General features: G+C 40.6%; 2 protein-coding genes across 2 annotated transcripts; both read right to left on the minus strand.

Moving 5' to 3' along the window:
• Positions 1–530: 530 nt before the first annotated feature.
• Positions 531–1,356, minus strand: LOC137963942 (chorismate synthase, chloroplastic-like). Its single transcript, XM_068811173.1, has 4 exons — positions 1,255–1,356; positions 1,113–1,178; positions 901–985; positions 531–787 (listed from the first exon to the last, which is right to left on the minus strand). The coding sequence occupies exons 2-4, from the start codon at positions 1,146–1,148 to the stop codon at positions 639–641; spliced, it is 270 nt and encodes an 89-aa protein (XP_068667274.1). The 5' UTR covers positions 1,149–1,178; positions 1,255–1,356; the 3' UTR covers positions 531–638.
• Positions 1,357–3,278: 1,922 nt separating this feature from the next.
• On the minus strand, positions 3,279–14,547 carry LOC137962492 (probable E3 ubiquitin-protein ligase LUL2). The gene is made up of 3 exons (XM_068809390.1): positions 13,171–14,547; positions 3,786–4,290; positions 3,279–3,703 (listed from the first exon to the last, which is right to left on the minus strand). The coding sequence occupies exons 1-3, from the start codon at positions 13,644–13,646 to the stop codon at positions 3,551–3,553; spliced, it is 1,134 nt and encodes a 377-aa protein (XP_068665491.1). The 5' UTR covers positions 13,647–14,547; the 3' UTR covers positions 3,279–3,550.
• Between the last annotated feature and the right edge of the window lie 1,325 nt (positions 14,548–15,872).

Consider the following 15,872-nt stretch of genomic DNA (forward strand, 5'->3'; position numbering starts at 1 on the left):
TTTCTGTGATCTTAGATTGGTATTTCTAAAGTATAAAACTAAGCTCTATACCTTATAAAGGTACAAGGGCTGACCGACAATCATTGATGTTGGACCTCTTGACAAGATAATATTGATTCACTAGCTTCTCATAACGGATCACTTACCTCCCCGTTTTGCTTAGGCGGGAGTTAAAAACCTTGTAAATTTCTTCCCCTGCCGAAGACCTCACGATTTGGAAGTTTAATTTCTGCATTCTAGCTGCAGATTCTAATAGAGAACAGACTCCCGTGTCATATAATTCACATCTAGAGGGGAAAAAATACAAAAAATAACTTGAACATAAAGCAAGAGAATGCAATTCCTTCCTAAGAGATAGAATTTCACTTTCCCTAGAGACAAGAGTTTGGGTGGTTGCACTTCTTCTTTCTATTATTATGATAATTTGCAGAAATTGGCAGATTATTCAGAATATTACACTAATGCGCACAAACGATCAAAATCACTTAGAAACTATATCTGATTAACCAATCGATCTCTCTGATGGAAATTTAAATAATTTGTAAATGGACTTACTGCATACAACTCGGTCGATGTTACAACATCCTTCCCTCTTCCCTCTGGGTTCTTCAGCGCAAGGGGCCGTACTAAATCTTGCTTTAAATGGACAGACTAGCAGCCTCAAGACTAGGCTTCTCCAATGGTTCTTGCAGAGATGGATTGATAGGGAACAACTCACATTGTGCATTCTGCAACATCAGCTCGTCCATCAGAACCAGTGAAACCATGGCTTCCACCATTGGCACAGCTGTTAGCACCAAAAAGAGCAATTATTTTTGCTAGCATATACACTAAGCCCCCTAAGAAATCAGAAGTCTAAAAGTAGCTAAAGAAATTTTAATCAGAGTTATAGTCACAAACCTCGAGGAACCACACAAGGATCATGGCGGCCACGGGCAATTAGCTCAGTTTCCTGTCCGTCTCTAGTTACAGTGTTCTGTTTTCTCTGCAGACACGAGTTGTAATCCCTTTAAGTAAGGAATACTTGTCTACAGCAATTCCTATATCTATAGATATCCTAAATATGAAGCCAGCTTAAACACGTCATTTAAGATTAAGAGAAACCGACTTACAGCAATTGTAGATGTCGGTTTGAAAGCTATTCTCATTATTATGGTTTCACCATTGGATATTCCTCCCTGTGCAGATGGTTCAGGAGACTTGTAAAAAAGGATTCTTAATTAGAAGTATTGGAAGGAGAGAATGAAAATTTACCTGTATTCCGCCAGATCTGTTTGTTCTGGTACGGATTTTTCCATGTTCGTCTGTATAAAATTCATCATTGTGTTCACTCACAGTCAAGAAAGTACCTACAAAATGTTGTTACAGATAATCACCAGTAAGTCTTCTTGATATAGTGACTATCTCAAGCTTAATAGACTATTACTAGACAGCATCAGCTTATCTACCTGCAAATCCGCTACCAAATTCAAATCCCTTGGTTGCTGGTAGTGACATGCATGCTTTAGCAAGCTCTAACTACAGCAACCAGCAACCAGTAGAGTCATGGGAAGACATCATATAAGAAACTAACTACAGCATCTAACCTTCAGAAACACCAGAAAGTATTTTGCATGTATCAGTCTCTTTCCTGGGGATTGTTATTCTACTTTGCCCAAAATTGATCAGCACACCAAACAAAAAGTCAAAAACCCAAGAAAATTATAAGTGAGAACGAATATCAGTACATGGTATAGCATTAGGTTAGAGCATCTAAAATATAACATCACTCTTAAGAAGAGGATTGCCCATGTGCTTCAAGTAGTCCAGAGTAATGCAATACGTAGTTACAGAAAATGGACATAACTGACTTTACGGAGACAAGTAACTTATTGTATGTACTGATAATTAATCTACCAGCGACATTATGTGCTACTCTCTCTCCATGACGAAAGATCCTTTTGAAGAAAAAATATATCGAGTAACCTTCATGTTATTATGGATTGATCAGGAATTTCATAGGCAATGCTCAATTCAAATGAGGCTCGCCAGCAATTAAGATGCTGGCTAGGTTGAAGCTCAACACTAATAAATACTTCATGAACAATTCTTATAATGATGACGGTTTGTGTTCCCTACAACATGTTCTCTTTTACTTCTGTTAGTTACTGGTCCAATAAAAGAGAGAAGAAAAAACACAAAAATTTATATGTAAATCATATAATACCTTCTATCAAGTTCTACTTGCATGTCAGCTTCTGAAAGAGGGATACGAGGAGGGCATCCATCAATGACACACCCAACACCTCCTCCATGGGATTCACCATAAGTTGAGACACGAAACAAAGTCCCAAATGAACTTCCGGTACCGGCGTTGACCTCTGAGATTTGAAGAACAACATTTAGATCTTATATAGTTTGTCATAAAAAAAAAGAACCACAAAGTAAAGAGCAAAAGTTCTGCGATGTAGAGGCCAGATCAGAAGTGAAGTGACTCTACAAGTTAAAGAGTAAGCTCAAGTCACAAGCTCTACGCATTTGTTCGTGGAAACAATGAAATGAGTACGGCTCCATCATAAGGATTAATATAAAACAAACAATAAAGAAATAAATGAGAAAAAAAAAAAAGCACGACTTTCAGAAAATAGAACTAAAACTAACTCAACCAGTGGGTCGACCAGCTCAACAGAAGGAACAATAGTGACTAGGGAACAAAAATGTCTAAGCTCCAGATGAGAAAAAAAAAAAACAACTTAAGCAGACTTGGGATCCGTATCACAAATAAGACCTTAAATAGGAGATCATCTCAGCAGCTTTAAGCAGATAATGTAAATTGGAAGACAAAACAGAAATCTACCCTCAACTAAAGCCAGAACTAAATAATTTCGTTTACGATCCAAGACCGAGTTGACTTGAGAAAGAACGATTGAATTTAGACGCAAGGGATACAAATTAAGAGGAAAATCAAAGAATTACCAAGCCTTCTGTGAACATCCCTCCGCTGGAAAGAGATGTGCACGGCAGGAACGGATAACCTGCGGAGATCGGACGCCCGAAAACCTAAACCACAGGCTTCATCGGTTGTAGATCTCTTGAAGAAGGTAGTAGACGACAGAGACGACGCCATGGTCGCCGATTAATAAAAAAAGAGAAGAAACAGAGGAGACGGAAGTGGGAAATAAGGAGGGGATTTATTTAGCTAACTGGGGCGAGCGGTTCAACGTGGACAATTTAAATAAGCACGTGGTACACATTGCTTTTTGACAACTCCGTTGCATGCTGGTCTGACGTCGTCCAAGGCCAAACACGTGAGACACGTGCAAATGGTAAGAAATGAAAACCGTAACGTTACATAAGAGATTGTTCAAGCATTACAATGCAAATCCAACGCTGACTGTTGAGTTTCCGGTTAGCTGCCGATCGCCCGTTACAACCCACAAACGCCGCAGCAAACTGCATGGCCAAATCAGGTTTTTTTTTTTTTATCTTCTCAATTCCATTATTACACAAGCTGTGAACGAAGGAAGACGCTTTTTAGGACTTTAAGCGTCAACCCTTCATCCAGAGTTTCTCAACTTGAGCTTTCATGGCCGACTGAGCTCCCATTCCCTCCGTCAGTAGCGTTGTTCACCTTGATTTCCAACAACCGCTCCACTGGCTGTCTGCATATCGGACATCTATTTGTCTGGAACCGCAGAACCTTTGCACATCCGCTGCACATACACTACAAATCCAAGTACCAGATTCTTGTATTAGCAGAAAATTCGAACTTTTGCAAGGAAAAGATTTAGTAAATGTAGCCGTACCATATGCCTGCAGGGGAGAACAGTAGTATCTCGAGGTTCCGACAAACAGATTACACACTCTTTGCCGGGATCATTTCCATCAAAATCATTGTCTACTGAATTGCCTATACCATATATTTCCTGCAATTCATAGCGCATATTGTTCACCCACAGTATCTGTTTCACCACTCTTACAAGATATTCTCCCTGATCCTTCTTCTCAAAAACTGCTTGCGTGATCTGAGAGTTTATGCCAGCTTGTGTTGGTTTTTCACCACCTGATCCATTATCTCCAGTAGGTGATGATGCTTCGGCCTTCACAGCAAGAGGATAAACTTCTCCTATATCTCCCATCTTCAGTAACTCTGATTCCTCAAACATTGAGAAGTTGATTCCTGTCCCTGAAGGTTGTCTGAACTTCTGGCCCAGACCTTTCTCGAAAGATGTAGTCACAGGTTCCAAGTTTTCTTTGGTTGAAGTCAAGTTGCAGTCTGCACCTTCTTTAGCAAAGAATATAAGAGTGATGCTGCAGCAAAGAGGTGAAGAGAATTCTTTAAATAGCTGAATGTGTGTAAAGAGTTCAAATTTTATCCACCTTTGAAGTTGAGGAAAACCACAAAAAGAGAACAAAGAGGAAGAAATCTTCACAACTATAGTAACAGGGGCCATCAAAAACTTTTTCATCAATAAAGCTGTCTTTCTCAATCTTACAAAGATTTTCCTTCTATCAATTTTGTTATGGGCGAAGCATATAATCAGAAACTTGACGTATAATTCAAATCTAATATTCAGCAGTGCACCACATGATGAACACAAAAACTTATATGTTAATTGCACACCATTCAAATGAGATGGATTTTTGGCATACACCATGTAGATGGAACAATAGGAGGAAAATTTTGAGTTTCCCTTGACATAATAGAGGACAATTATTAGTTGGCCACTGTATAATAACTTGGACGACTTGTAATTAACACGCAACAGGGTTCCACAAAACCCTCTAGCAAATACTGGAAAAGAATTATATGGTAATAATCATCATCATAGCTTTTGTTAGAAAAGGAAAGTAAAACAGCTTTATGCAAACTACATAAATCCTCCTTTTTAATTTTTAATAAAATAATAAAAATGGTAACAGCACTAAAATATAATAGCAATTTAAGAAAAAACAACCCAACATTAAAACAATAGGGCCAACGAAAAGCCAAGATGAAATACAGTAAGAACAGTTTCCCTAAAGGATAATTTTCATCAAAAACATTTCCAAACAGCATAGACCTAGACCATTAACAGAAACCACTGAGCAATATTTTCACAAAGACTGCAACAGCATGGAATCTTGCTAAAATTTTGGAATAGCTAATGTACTTTCTTGCGAAATTTGCCTAGTATAATAGCAAAAGCAAGGCCACCATGATCATCTCTTATTCTGGACTGAAAAGGACAATCATCCAGCTGGGTTACATTCCAGGCCTGGTTGGAGGTGAAGACCAGAAGAAATGATTGCACGTACTGTAAGAAAGAAGAGACAATATACAGTCATCTGTCCCAGCCTCACTTAAAAAGGCATTCTGATGCGTGATTTGTTGATTCCGATTGTGAAATTATGGAAGAAGAGAGGAGAAACAGAGAAAAAAAGAGGAATAGAGAAGAGGAAGGAGAAGATTATAAAGGAAGAAGAGAGAGATAGGGAAGGAAGAGAAGTAGGAGGAAATTTTAATTCATCATTGATCTATCCTCTCACATCCGATTACAATCCATTAATAAAGGAAAAAAAACTGAAATTCAAATTTCATAAAAGAGATAAATCACTAACTGATAAATCTCGTAAAATCAGGAAAATAAAAACAAAATAAAATAAAATATATAAATTACAAAAAATGGAATCACCCAGCCACAATGTGGTGGGTCCAGATGGAACCCGCTGCCTCCAAGTGTAAACTCGTGTAACTGGTAGCACACTAGTGTCCCCACGAACTCTCCCAAGGTAGGCAAACCTCAACCCTGTTGAGTGTAGCTCCTGAAGGCTCTGATAATACTCAAACAAATCCAGTTCCAACTGCTGCCGTGTCTCGTGAGAAATCCGCGTGTTGTCTGAATTTGGACGCCCCGCCCAACTTACTAAGAAATGTTTAACTACACCATTCTTGGTAAAAACCACTTGTTCATCTAAAAGAGCATCAATATGATCTTTTTGTGCTGATGGTAGGGGAAAAGAGGAAGGAGTCAAAGGGGTTGCAAGGGTGGGAATAGGTGCTGTATCGAACGAAGTGGTAGAGTCAGAAAGGGTCAGACAAAATGGATCATCAAGAATGGGAGGAGAACCCCAGTATGCAATCAAATCCTCAATGTCAAAAGTGGAGTTAATGCCAGATTCAAGTGGCAAGCCCTGAATGTAGCCGCTTGGGTCAAATCCAAACATGACATAATCACCCTCATTAAATTCTTTAGCATTTTTGTATATATCAACATACATTTTGTATTGGACATTACATGCGTGAATATGTTTATTAACTTCAGCATGCAATTCTTGGACTCGACGTGCAAATGAAACGGTAGACTCAAAAACCCTAGCATGGGGGGTCATTGGTATGAGATCTAAAAGTTTCCCTGGTTGATACCCATGGACAACTTGAAACGGACTCATACCTACAGACCTATTCACTGAATTGTTGTATGCAAATTGTGCCGCTAGAAGAATTAGGTTCCATGTCTAATGATGGTCACTAACAAGGCATCGAAATAGGTTCCCTAAACTACAGTTAACGACTTCAATCTGACCATCAATCTGTGGATGGTAAGCAGTAGAAAATTTCAATTGTATACCTACTAAGTGCCACAAAGCTTTCCAAAAGTCGCTCATGAAGCCAACATCCTTATCAGAAACTATGGTCTGAGAAAGACCGTATAGCTTGACGATCTCGTAAAAAAATAGTCGAGCGACTTTGGATGCATTGGAAGTTTTAGCACAGGGGATAAAATGAACCATCTTGGAAAAAAATGATCTACCACAACAAAGATAGTCATTTTTCCAAAAGGTGCGTGATAGACCTAAGACAAAATCGATGTTGAGGTCTTGCCAAGGGCATGTAGGGACTAGTAAGGGTATATATAACCCAGTGTTTTGCTTCTTATGTTTACCCAATTGACATGTCCCTACATTGTTCAACCAATTTTGTGATGTCCCTTTTTAAGCTCGGCCAATAAAATCGACTTTCCACCTCCTCAATTGTTTTATTTTGCCCAAAAAGTCCCCCCGAGTCCTCCCGCATGGACTTTCTAAACCAAAAAGTGTGGCACCGATATACGGGGAACACGGAACTTATCTGCTCGAAATAAATAGTCATCTTGGATATAGAAGTCAGTGATGATGCGCCGTTGTCCCTCTCACAATTCGGTGTACACCTTAACAAAATCAAGACAGGAAGTGTAGTCATCTTTGATCTTCTCAAAACAAGAAACTTGCACACTCACAATGGACAATAAGCTAATCTTGCAACTAAGGGCATCTGCCACTTTATTCACACTCCAGAATTGGTGCTTCAAGACAAAAAAGCATGGTTGTAGGTACTCAACCCATCGCTTTATGCCTACAATTAAGTTTCTTTTGTCAATTGAGATATCGAAGGGCCTCGTGATCGAAGTACAAGACAAATTCATGTGGAAGGAGATAGTGACGCCAATAATGTAAAGCTTGTACAACCGCATAGAATTCCTTGCCTTAGGTCAAGTACTTTTGTTTTACGTCGTAAAAATTTTCACTAAAATACGCAAGATGTCACTCTCAACTTGGTACTCCACTTATTCCGATAACTGATGCATCGCATTCTAGCTTCGAAAATCTTAAAAAAATCAAGTAATCTCATAATAGGTGCCTCAGTTACACATTTCTTAATTTCTTGGAAAGCGCGAGAGGTAGATTTTGACCACAAGAACTCCCCTCTCTTCATGCAATTTGTGATGGGTGCCATGATGAATCCCCATCATCGGTAAAAAATGGCTAAGCCATAAAAAACAACGACCCTCATGAATAGTAGTAGGTTCCAACCACTCAACAATTGTTTTTACTTTCTAGGGATTTGCCATGATACTAGCAGAAGTTACTACAAAACCCAAGAAAACCACTTGATCAGCCAGGAAGGAACATTTGTGGAGAATGGCATAAAGTTTTTCCTTTTGGAGCATGTGGCAAACCAGGCAGATGTGGTCAAGGTGTTGGTCTTTTGGTTTGGCTATAAATGAGGATGTCATCAAAATAGACCACCAAGAACTGTCAAGAAACGGTCGAAGCACCTGTGTCATCATATGCATAAAAGTCCTAGGAGAATTTGACAATCCAAATGGCATAACGATCCATTCATACAGCCCCCATCTTTTGTCTTAAAGGCCGTCTTCCATTCGCCCCCCTGGCAGACCTGAATCTGGTGATAACCACTTTTAAGGTCAATCTTTGAAAATATAATGGCACCCATCAACATATCTATCATATCATCCAGCCGAAAATCGGAAACCGATACTTCAGAGTGATTTTGTTGATGGCCTTACTGTCCACACACTTTCGCCAAGTGACATCCTTCTTTGGTGTGAGTATGGCCGATACTGCGCAAGGACTTAAACTCTCCCTAATGAATCCCTTTCGGATGGATTCATTCACATACCGTTGTAATTCTCCATGTTTAGCGGGATTCATTCGATAATGTAGTCCATTTGAAAATATGGCTCTCTGCATCATATCTATGGCATCTTCGGGAAAGACATCCTAAAATTCTCGTAAGATGGACTCAACTTCAGGCAAGGGGTCGCCTGAGGATTTCACAGGTACCTCGCACGCAACCACTGCAAAAATTGTAGACTCATGTAGCATTTCATGTTCCACATCTTTGGGACTGATAAAATGCAAGGTTTTCTTTTGGGAGCTCGCTTGTGTTTTGTGTTGCATAACAGGTTTTGGAGGCAGTGGTTTAAGGTGGATGGTCTTTCCATTAAACAAGGAGCAAATATTTAAGCGCCCATAAATGGTAACATCTCGATCATAAAACCAGGGCCTACACAAAATGATGTGACCCACATCCATGGCAAATACATCACACCAGATGTCTTCCTTGTATTAGAGGAATTGAATAGGAACCAGACAGAAATGGAGGCGCCATCGACCCACGAAACTCGATAGGGCTTGGGATGTGGAACTGTCTTTGGGCCGAGGTGGGTAACGGTGCAGGATGACACAGCATTAATGCAACTATCACTATCAATGATAACCTTGCAGCCTTTCCAATGCTAATTGTTAGACTCTGTGGGCTGAGTCAAAGCACAATCGGCAACATTGAGTCTGTTGACAAGAGTGTGAGCATGCCTGACACAATTCACAGTAGTTATATTTTTCTCACCTGTCTCATCTAGGAGATCAAAGTTGGCGGGATCAGGCTCGTATGCCACGTTTTCCTGGTCTTCCTGCTATTTTCCGAATCCTCGATAAGAAGGGCTTGAGTGCTACAATTGGACACGATATACCCAAATCCTCGACACTTATGACACTAAATCCTCAAATTAAATTTTGACAACTCTTTTCCTGCCCCTGATGGAGGGGTGTCCAAATTGCGACTCAAGTCTCTAGGGGGAGGAGCTCCTAAAATTGACTTTCCAGAGACTTGAGGACTGGTGGTGGAAGATCTAAAAGACATTGTATGGGTGTCTAACCCTTGTGTGGGTGAAAATTTGGAGGCCAACTCGTAATTATGTGCAAAAGCATAAGCATCCTCATCTCTCGTCTAAGGTCATCATGTAGGCCCTTTCAAAACCTGCTTAGAGTGATGACCTCATCTTCCATAACAAAACACCGCATTCAATACTCATCAAATTGAGTAATGTACTAGGCGACTGATTTATGCCCCTGGCTAAGAGTGTGTCACTGACCTAGAAAGGGTGCTTCTATAGGAAGGAGGAAGGTACTTTGTTTGGAGCTTGAGTTTCATTTCCTCCCAATGAGTAAAAGGAGGCTCACGTCTCCTCCCAATATCCATTTCAACGTTTTCCCAGAAAAGTTAAGCAGTACCTATCAATTTCATTTTTGCGAACCTGGCTTTTTTATCTTCAGAAAGGTTGTACCACTCCCAAAACCGATCCATCTCACAAACCCACGTGAAAAATACCCATGGATCTAAATGACCATCACATGTAGGGGCCTTGACTCTTATGTCTTTCAAAACTTTGTCTTCAGGTCCCTCGTGATTCTGGGGGTAGGATGCATGATTCCTAGAAAGAGGAAATATGTGAGAACAAGCACGAAAGAAGTCCTCTTCAGTGTCATAACCCATAGGAGATCTAGCTTCTATAGAGCGTTTATCTTTGGTTAAATGAATTTCTAGGGTCGTGAATTTATCATTAATGGTGCGCAGCCCCTTGTAGTAAGGGAGCCTATGGCGCCCTGAAGCCGCTGTCAATGTTGTTTCTATCACCCCGTATCATCTTTGATGCATTTCCCAACATGCTGCGACCACTACGTAAATGCATGTACTATTGAGTTCCGACAAATAAGCTCAAACAAACTCTATGCTTGTTAAAGTGTCTTGCTTATGGTTCGTTTTGTGACTAAGTCATAATTCAAATCAACAAAGATGTAAGATAAGAGTGCACTGTATAATAAGATAAAGGAATGAATGAAACTAAAGTAGTAGCATAAATCATACTGATTGGCCAAGCTTCAAAATTAACAATGAGAATAAAAAGCACACAGGTAAAACAGACACAAAAATAAACATGGTTTTTCTTTTTGGCACGGATTTCAAGGTACAAAGTTTGAGATCTAATTGATGTTGGTACACTATCTACCAACACAAAAATAAATATCAATGAACTCGAATGTAATACCAGAGAGGGGTAGAACGACAAACCTGAAAGGCTTGGTTGGGGTGACCGTAGTGACGTATGCAATGCAGACAACAAGCTGGGGCTGGAAATGGAGCTGGAGCGAACAAGCTAATGATGACTCTTGTTTTTTTTTGTACCATTTTTTATTTCTTGTTTCGCACATGCAACTATCGCACGTGCGGATCACTTAAGTCACAAGTGCGATAATCGCACGTATGCGTTGAGCTCCTCTTCAAGGTGCCCAATTAATCAAAAATTCTGATTAATTGAAGCAAAGCGAGAGGCGAGCCGAGGGAATGGCAAAAATGGCAACGTCGAATGGCCCTAGGTCAGGTGATGGCATCGGCTGTCTACGGGCAGCAGATCGCTAGAGGGCAATGGCGGCGATGGAGTGGTTGCGTGGATCTGTAGAGACAAAGCTCGGGAGGACGATTGGTAATGGCTCAAGAGGGGGGCAAGGTCTTCACCAGCAACAGGGAGCGACGACAGCAACGTTGACGGTAGAGAGTGACCACAATGGTTATAATTGATATGGCAAAATCGCCAGCAATGAGGTAAGTATGCAACGAATTTTTTTTTTTTTTTTTTGTGTGTGTGTTTGGCAATGCCATCTCAAGGTTCCTACAGATCACAACCAGGGAACAAGTAATTGGAGCTTTGGCAGGTGGCAGCAAATAGAGATCTTCGGTGGTGGGGGGGCTTCAAAGAGATTTCCGAAAAGATTTCAGCTCTGGATGAGAGCTTCAGTGAGATTGCCGAAACGATTTCAATTTTTGGATGTCTTTGGCGATGGGTCTTCAGATTGGAACGTTTGCTCTGATACCAAAATGATGCGGGACATGCATATTTGTTGATTCCAATGGTAAAATTGGGGAAGAAGAGAAGAGAAACAAAGAAAACAAGAGGAATTGACAAGAAGAAGAAGGGGAAGATTAGAAGGAAGAAGAGAGAGATCGGGAAGGAAGAGCAGTAGGAGGAAATTTTAATTCATCATCAATCTATCTATCCTCTCTGATCCGATTACAATCCATTAATAAAGGAAAAAAACTGAAATTCAAAATTCAAAAAATAGATAAATCACTAACTGATAAATCTCGTAAAGTCAGGAAAATAAAAAAAATAAAAAATGAAATAAATAAATTACAAAAATATGGAATGACCCAACCACAATGTAGTGGGTCATAGTTGGGCCCGCTGCCTCCGAGTGTAAAGTCATGTGACTATTGGCACACCGGTGTCCACACCACATTCGGAATCCATACCCAAAAACTTTACTTGATGAATAGAAGGCAATATTATAAAGATCAGGAGACAAAAAAATTGCAAGCTTATTGTAATTAACCATTCTAGAACCCAACAAGTTTACTCTATTTCTGGGTTAGCCATCTCTATAAGCTACATGTTTGTTCTCTCTTCAACCATAATCTCAGAGAAAAGCTGGAATCTCAGACTCAAAACCATAACATAGTATTCTGCTAATCTGCCCATGAGGCTCCAAGGGATCAGGCTTCTGTAACTAGGAGTACCCTTTGGTTTTTTATTTGGAAGAAGAAGAAACAGAATAAGGATCCTTTTTCTTGAATATCTGGAAGAAGAAGAATCCTTCATTGGAACACCTTCCATTAAGTCAAAGATCTTAGTGAAAGATCAAGATCTCATTTTGGCATGATATCCAACCGACAGAAAACAGGCATCAACGAAAAATCATGCAATAGCCATTCTATTATTTTTGCCCTGTTTTTTTGAAAGTTGACTTCAAAGGTGTTTCAGGAAAAAATGATCTTGTCACAAAAAAAAAAAGCAAAAACAGTAAAATGACTTGAACCACCACATCATTCTCTACCATATATTTAGAATCATTGACCAAAAAATAGTTCATAATTGACCAGCTCACTAGTATTAAACTAATCAATGAACAAAAAAAAAGTGCATTCGAATATGTTAGGAAGCTTCACATCAGACGATCAAAAACACAAGATCCAATATAAGAAAGGCAAAAAATATGAACCTATAATGAAATAATAGCCAAAGTTCAGCAAACAAGCCTACGTAAGTCTGCATTTTTTGTCTCTTCGTGGGGTAAGAAGCATGCAATGGAATCCTTTTAGTTTTTTATGTCACTAGAGGTAGTGACCTCTAATGGTTTTTATACCAAATATTTAGAGTCATTGACCAAAAAGTAGTCCATAATTGACCTGCTCACAAGTATTAAACTTATCAATGAACCAAAAAAAAAGGTGCATTCGAATATGTTAGGAAACTTCACATCAGACGACGAAAAAACACAAGATCCAATATAAGAAAGGGGGAAAATATCAACCTATGATGAAATAATAGCCAAAGTTCAGCAAACAAGCCTAAGTAAGTCTGCATTTTTTATTTTTTTTTTGTCTTCGTGGGGTAAGAAGCAGGCAACGAAATCCCTTTTAGTTCTGATGTCATTAGAGGTAGTGACCTCTAATGGTTTTTCGAAATTCGGTAAATTCTATGCCTACTACTCACCAAATAAAGTTTAAGAAAAAAAAAAAAAAAGTCTTACCTTCCAGCAACAGTAGCATCGAAGGTGAACGCGACAAGATACTGCCCAGGGTTGTCCTCGTCAGGCTCCACTCTTAGAGTCTCCTTTTTAAGATTGACATCGTTACGGATGGTTACGGCTTTCTGGTGCTCAACAAAAGCAGCTTGAGGAGGCGGAACAGGGCCGCAAGGATAGCGTGGTCCGCCCCATGTCGGATGTGGAAGGGAAGGATCCATATGAGGAACAGCGGCACCACGATGATGATGATCAAAGGAAGCCGGCAAGGGGACAGGAGGAGAAGGGTAATAGGCTGAATAAGGATAATATTGCGGAGGATTTGGGTTCGGATAGGGGGGTGGGTAAGGCGTTGCAGCAGCGAAAACGAAACGGTTGCCGGCCATTTCTGGTTGAGGGGGATGTGGGACGGGGGATGGAGGGCGGCCGCCGTGCGGCGCGTGTCTTCGCCGATGGGTATGGCTGCTACCGGCGTTACCCATCGTTGGTTTATCTCTTCTTCCTTGTGGAAGGAACAAGAAGGCCTTTAAATTTCACGAGCGTACAGACTATTCCTTTTTCACGCGTGCCGAAAAAGAGAGAAATCTTTTTCTTTCTATTTTACGCGTTACGAAGGAATAGCTGGAGCTTGGAGCCGACTAAAACTTTATCGGCGCACGAAAATGAGGAACAACAGGTATTGGAGAAAGAAATGCCAACGGAAAAAAATAAAAAAGCTTCGGAAACGTTATGGAAATCTTAAAATCTTTATTGCCTACACTAAGCAGGCGAAACCAGTGAAACACAATCCTCAAATCCTCAATTTTAAGCTAAGCAGGCTTCAAACGCTTTAGAACACGGGTATTCAGGAAGCGCTTTCTGGGCTTTACCGAAAAGGCCAAAATCCTATAAAGCCCTGATCGAGCTTCTACACATGCCCTCCTCCCTCTCTCTGAGATTGATCGAGAAGGAGAAAACAAAATCCCAATAATCAGAAAACCCACGAAGTACGAAAAGTCTCACGAGCCTTAAAACACCAAGAATGACTGACCCTATTTTCGGGCAGAAACTTCTCGAATTATCACAACTCACTCCGGGGAAGATAAACGAATGAATCCGCCATTCTATCGACGGCAGAGACGATGACTTCCGGTTAGTTTTCCTTTTCCTCCCTTGAGGAGGAAACGAAACCTCTATAAACTTTTCAGAGAAGAGAAACTGGAAGATCTCTATCTATTTCTGAGTCAGAGAAATCTACCGGGCTTCTGGATGGCATCATTTGCAGCCTGCCGTTTCGAGAAACTGTTGGCTGTGCTTTAGATGGATAATCTACACCTATGAAAAAGAAATCGAAAATAGCAACTGTGGGAATCTTTGGTTGGTTTTTGGTGATGGGATTGCGTAAAGCTCCACCCACAGCAGCAACAAGGAGAAGAAATACTGTAACTCAAAACTAAAATAATAATTCTATTAGAATAATAGAATAGAACTTGCATAACATCTCGTGACTGAACCAATTCTACTTGTTTGAACCAGCTGAATTCGACCCAATCGTGGACCCAAACCGGACCTGGACCCTGATTGAATCTTTAAAACGTTGTCAAAGTTCAACCAGTAGAACCTCTGCTCATCCTTTTCCAAAATGCTCATACATAATCCCTTTCGAAGGTTCGACCAAACCCAGATCTCCCCTGAACTGGAACCCGAACTCCTACTCTATCATCTTCCACAAGGACGCTATCCCCAGGACATTCAAATAGCGAGAAGGAGAAAGTGCAGGAACGTTGATGGGATCCTCGGCGGAGTCAGAAGCCCCCCGGAGCAGGCTTTGTCCACGGCACCATTGTTATTGGAATTCTCAACGCTGGCTCCACAAGCAAATTCTCATAAGAAGAGGTGTTTTCTGAAGTGCATTCGAGTACCGCCGGAGATTACTATATAGAATCATGGGAAGTAGATAGGTACTGTTGCTCTTGGGAGACGAGAGATTCCTCCTAGTTTGCCTATTACATTGGTAGCAGTGTTGTTGGTAGTGACGAGACGGGATGATGATCGTCTGATATTCCAACACGGCTTGCATCTTTGCTAGGTATTGCAAAAAGTGAAAAGAGCGCTGCCTTGATACGAAAATATGGTATACTATTCGTAACAAAGTTGCGGTAACGATGAGTTCCTCCTCGTCACTCTATTTCCATTCAACCGAGCAAAGATTCCGTAGGCGAACTCAAATTGGAACCGAACAAACCAAACTCGCAAGGAAACTCGCCTGGAAAGCAGATCCCAATAGGCTTCTCCGCAAACCAGACAGCTCAATCCTCTCCGCTCTGGTGAAACCCCAGTTTCTTCAACCATGATAGGCAAGGAAGGTTGTGGGAGTATAAGAGTTTCTTTTTATCCGGAGGCTTTTCGAGCCACTCGCCTTCTACCTTTGGAAAAAGAATTATCGGGGATGTGAACCTGTTGAAGATAAACTTGAAAACGGAAATCTGGTTGATAAGTAGGATTTGAATTTTTTTAATTGATTCGGCCTCTTGTATAAATCTGTAACCTTGTTACATAGAGTGACTCCGATCCCCTTCTCGCCTATCAAATCCGTCACCGCTTTCGGCTTCTCAGCACGTCTTGTTGCGGCTTCCGGCTTCGCAGCACGTCTTGTTGCCGCTTCCCGTGATACCATACTCCGCAACAGTCCCTCTTGCAGAGCCGAACCTAACGGGTCTTACCATCTG

Source organism: Aristolochia californica, unplaced genomic scaffold (genome assembly GCF_029961685.1).
Source record: "Aristolochia californica isolate CCGP_79_NKW_82.1479 unplaced genomic scaffold, dmAriCali1.0.hap1 SCAF_4, whole genome shotgun sequence".
NCBI lineage: Eukaryota > Viridiplantae > Streptophyta > Magnoliopsida > Piperales > Aristolochiaceae > Aristolochia > Aristolochia californica.

Bases quoted from the DNA above. Each gene is read 5' to 3' on its own strand.
- LOC137963942 (XM_068811173.1), bottom strand. From the start codon at position 1,148: ATGAGAATAGCTTTCAAACCGACATCTACAATTGCT. The intron at 986-1,112 runs GTAAGTCGGTTT...TCGTGTCTGCAG, and splicing joins AACCGACATCTACAATTGCT to AGAAAACAGAACACTGTAAC. The intron at 788-900 runs GTTTGTGACTAT...TGGTGCTAACAG, and splicing joins TCCTTGTGTGGTTCCTCGAG to CTGTGCCAATGGTGGAAGCC.
- LOC137962492 (XM_068809390.1), bottom strand. From the start codon at position 13,646: ATGGGTAACGCCGGTAGCAGCCATACCCATCGGCGAAGACACGCGCCG. The intron at 4,291-13,170 runs GTAAGACTTTTT...TCTTTGCTGCAG, and splicing joins GATGCTACTGTTGCTGGAAG to CATCACTCTTATATTCTTTG. The intron at 3,704-3,785 runs GTACGGCTACAT...TTGGATTTGTAG, and splicing joins TTCTCCCCTGCAGGCATATG to TGTATGTGCAGCGGATGTGC.